This window comes from Mandrillus leucophaeus, unplaced genomic scaffold (assembly GCF_000951045.1).
Source record: "Mandrillus leucophaeus isolate KB7577 unplaced genomic scaffold, Mleu.le_1.0 Scaffold305, whole genome shotgun sequence".
Taxonomy (NCBI): Eukaryota; Metazoa; Chordata; class Mammalia; order Primates; family Cercopithecidae; genus Mandrillus; species Mandrillus leucophaeus.
In genome coordinates this window covers 1,503,727-1,504,885 of record NW_012103199.1, presented here as the reverse complement: position 1 = coordinate 1,504,885, position 1,159 = coordinate 1,503,727, and the positions used below count along the sequence as shown (strand labels likewise).

The window sequence follows — 1,159 nt, the reverse complement described above, 5'->3', positions numbered from 1 at the left end:
CTGCTCCCTGGGTGCCGCCTGCCCGTGAGCGCTGCTCCCTGGGTGCCCCCTGCCCGTGAGCGCTGCTCCCTGGGTGCCCCCTGCCCGTGAGCGCTGCTCCCTGGGTGTCCTGGCTCTTGACCCAAGCAGAAGTCACCCCCAAGTGACCACGGACTCTGCCCCAGCAGGATGCCCACTCGGACACGCCCCTGCACTCCGCCATCTCGGCGGGCACTGGCGCCAGTGGCATCGTCGAGGTCCTCACGGAGGTGCCAAACATCGATGTCACCGCCACCAACAGCCAGGGTTTCACCTTGCTGCACCATGCCTCCCTCAAAGGCCACGCGCTGTGAGTGTGGAGTGGGCACACAGCTGCGGCCAGCCTCTTGCTGTGCTGCCCAGGGACAGTCCCAGGTCCCAGACCAACCTCCCTACTCCCACAGAGCTGTGAGAAAGATTCTGGCTCGGGCACGGCAGCTGGTGGACGCCAAGAAGGAGGACGGCTTCACGGCGCTCCACCTGGCCGCCCTCAACAACCACCGTGAGGTGGCCCAGATCCTCATCCGGGAGGTGAGGGCGCGGCCCAGGCCTGCCCAAGGACCAGGGAGCGGGAGGCCCACTGGGGTCCCTGGTCTGAGCCCGTGCCCACCTCTCCCCAGGGCCGCTGTGACGTGAATGTGCGCAACCGGAAGCTGCAGTCCCCGCTGCATCTAGCCGTGCAGCAGGCCCATGTGGGGCTGGTGCCACTGCTGGTGGACGCTGGGTGCAGTGTCAACGCCGAGGACGAGGAGGGGGACACAGCCCTGCACGTGGCGCTGCAGCGTCATCAGCTGCTGCCGCTGGTGGCTGATGGGGCCGGGGGGGACCCAGGGCCCTTGCAGCTGATGTCCAGGGTGAGGAAGTGGCCAGTGATGGCCCAGGGAGCCAGGCGTTCTGGGGGTGGAGCAGACGGAACCAAGTTCTATGTGATCCTTCAGCCTGCACCCCTAGGCAGCCTGGGAGAGGGGTGGTGCCCATGGGGTGGGGAGAGGTGGGGCTTAGGGTCTCAGAGTTCACCCAGCAGGGTGCCCCTCTTGCCTGTCCCACCTGGGTTCCGGAAGAGGTGCCCCTGCCTTCTATTTGAGACCTGGGGCGCCGGCTGCTGGGGCTGTCGGGTGCCAGGAGACGCCTCCTTCGGGCC

The 1,159-nt window shown here is 67.6% G+C and overlaps 1 protein-coding gene across 1 annotated transcript in view; it reads left to right on the top strand.

Annotated features, from left to right (window-relative positions):
- MIB2 (mindbomb E3 ubiquitin protein ligase 2) overlaps positions 1-874 on the top strand; it is an 18,792-nt gene extending 17,918 nt beyond the window's left edge. Inside the window, exons 14-15 of the mRNA XM_011987239.1 lie at positions 168-549; positions 639-874. Coding sequence (XP_011842629.1) covers positions 168-332 — 165 coding nt within the window. The 3' untranslated portion in view covers positions 333-549; positions 639-874. The remainder of the gene's footprint in view (positions 1-167; positions 550-638) is intronic.
- Positions 875-1,159: the final 285 nt, after the last annotated feature.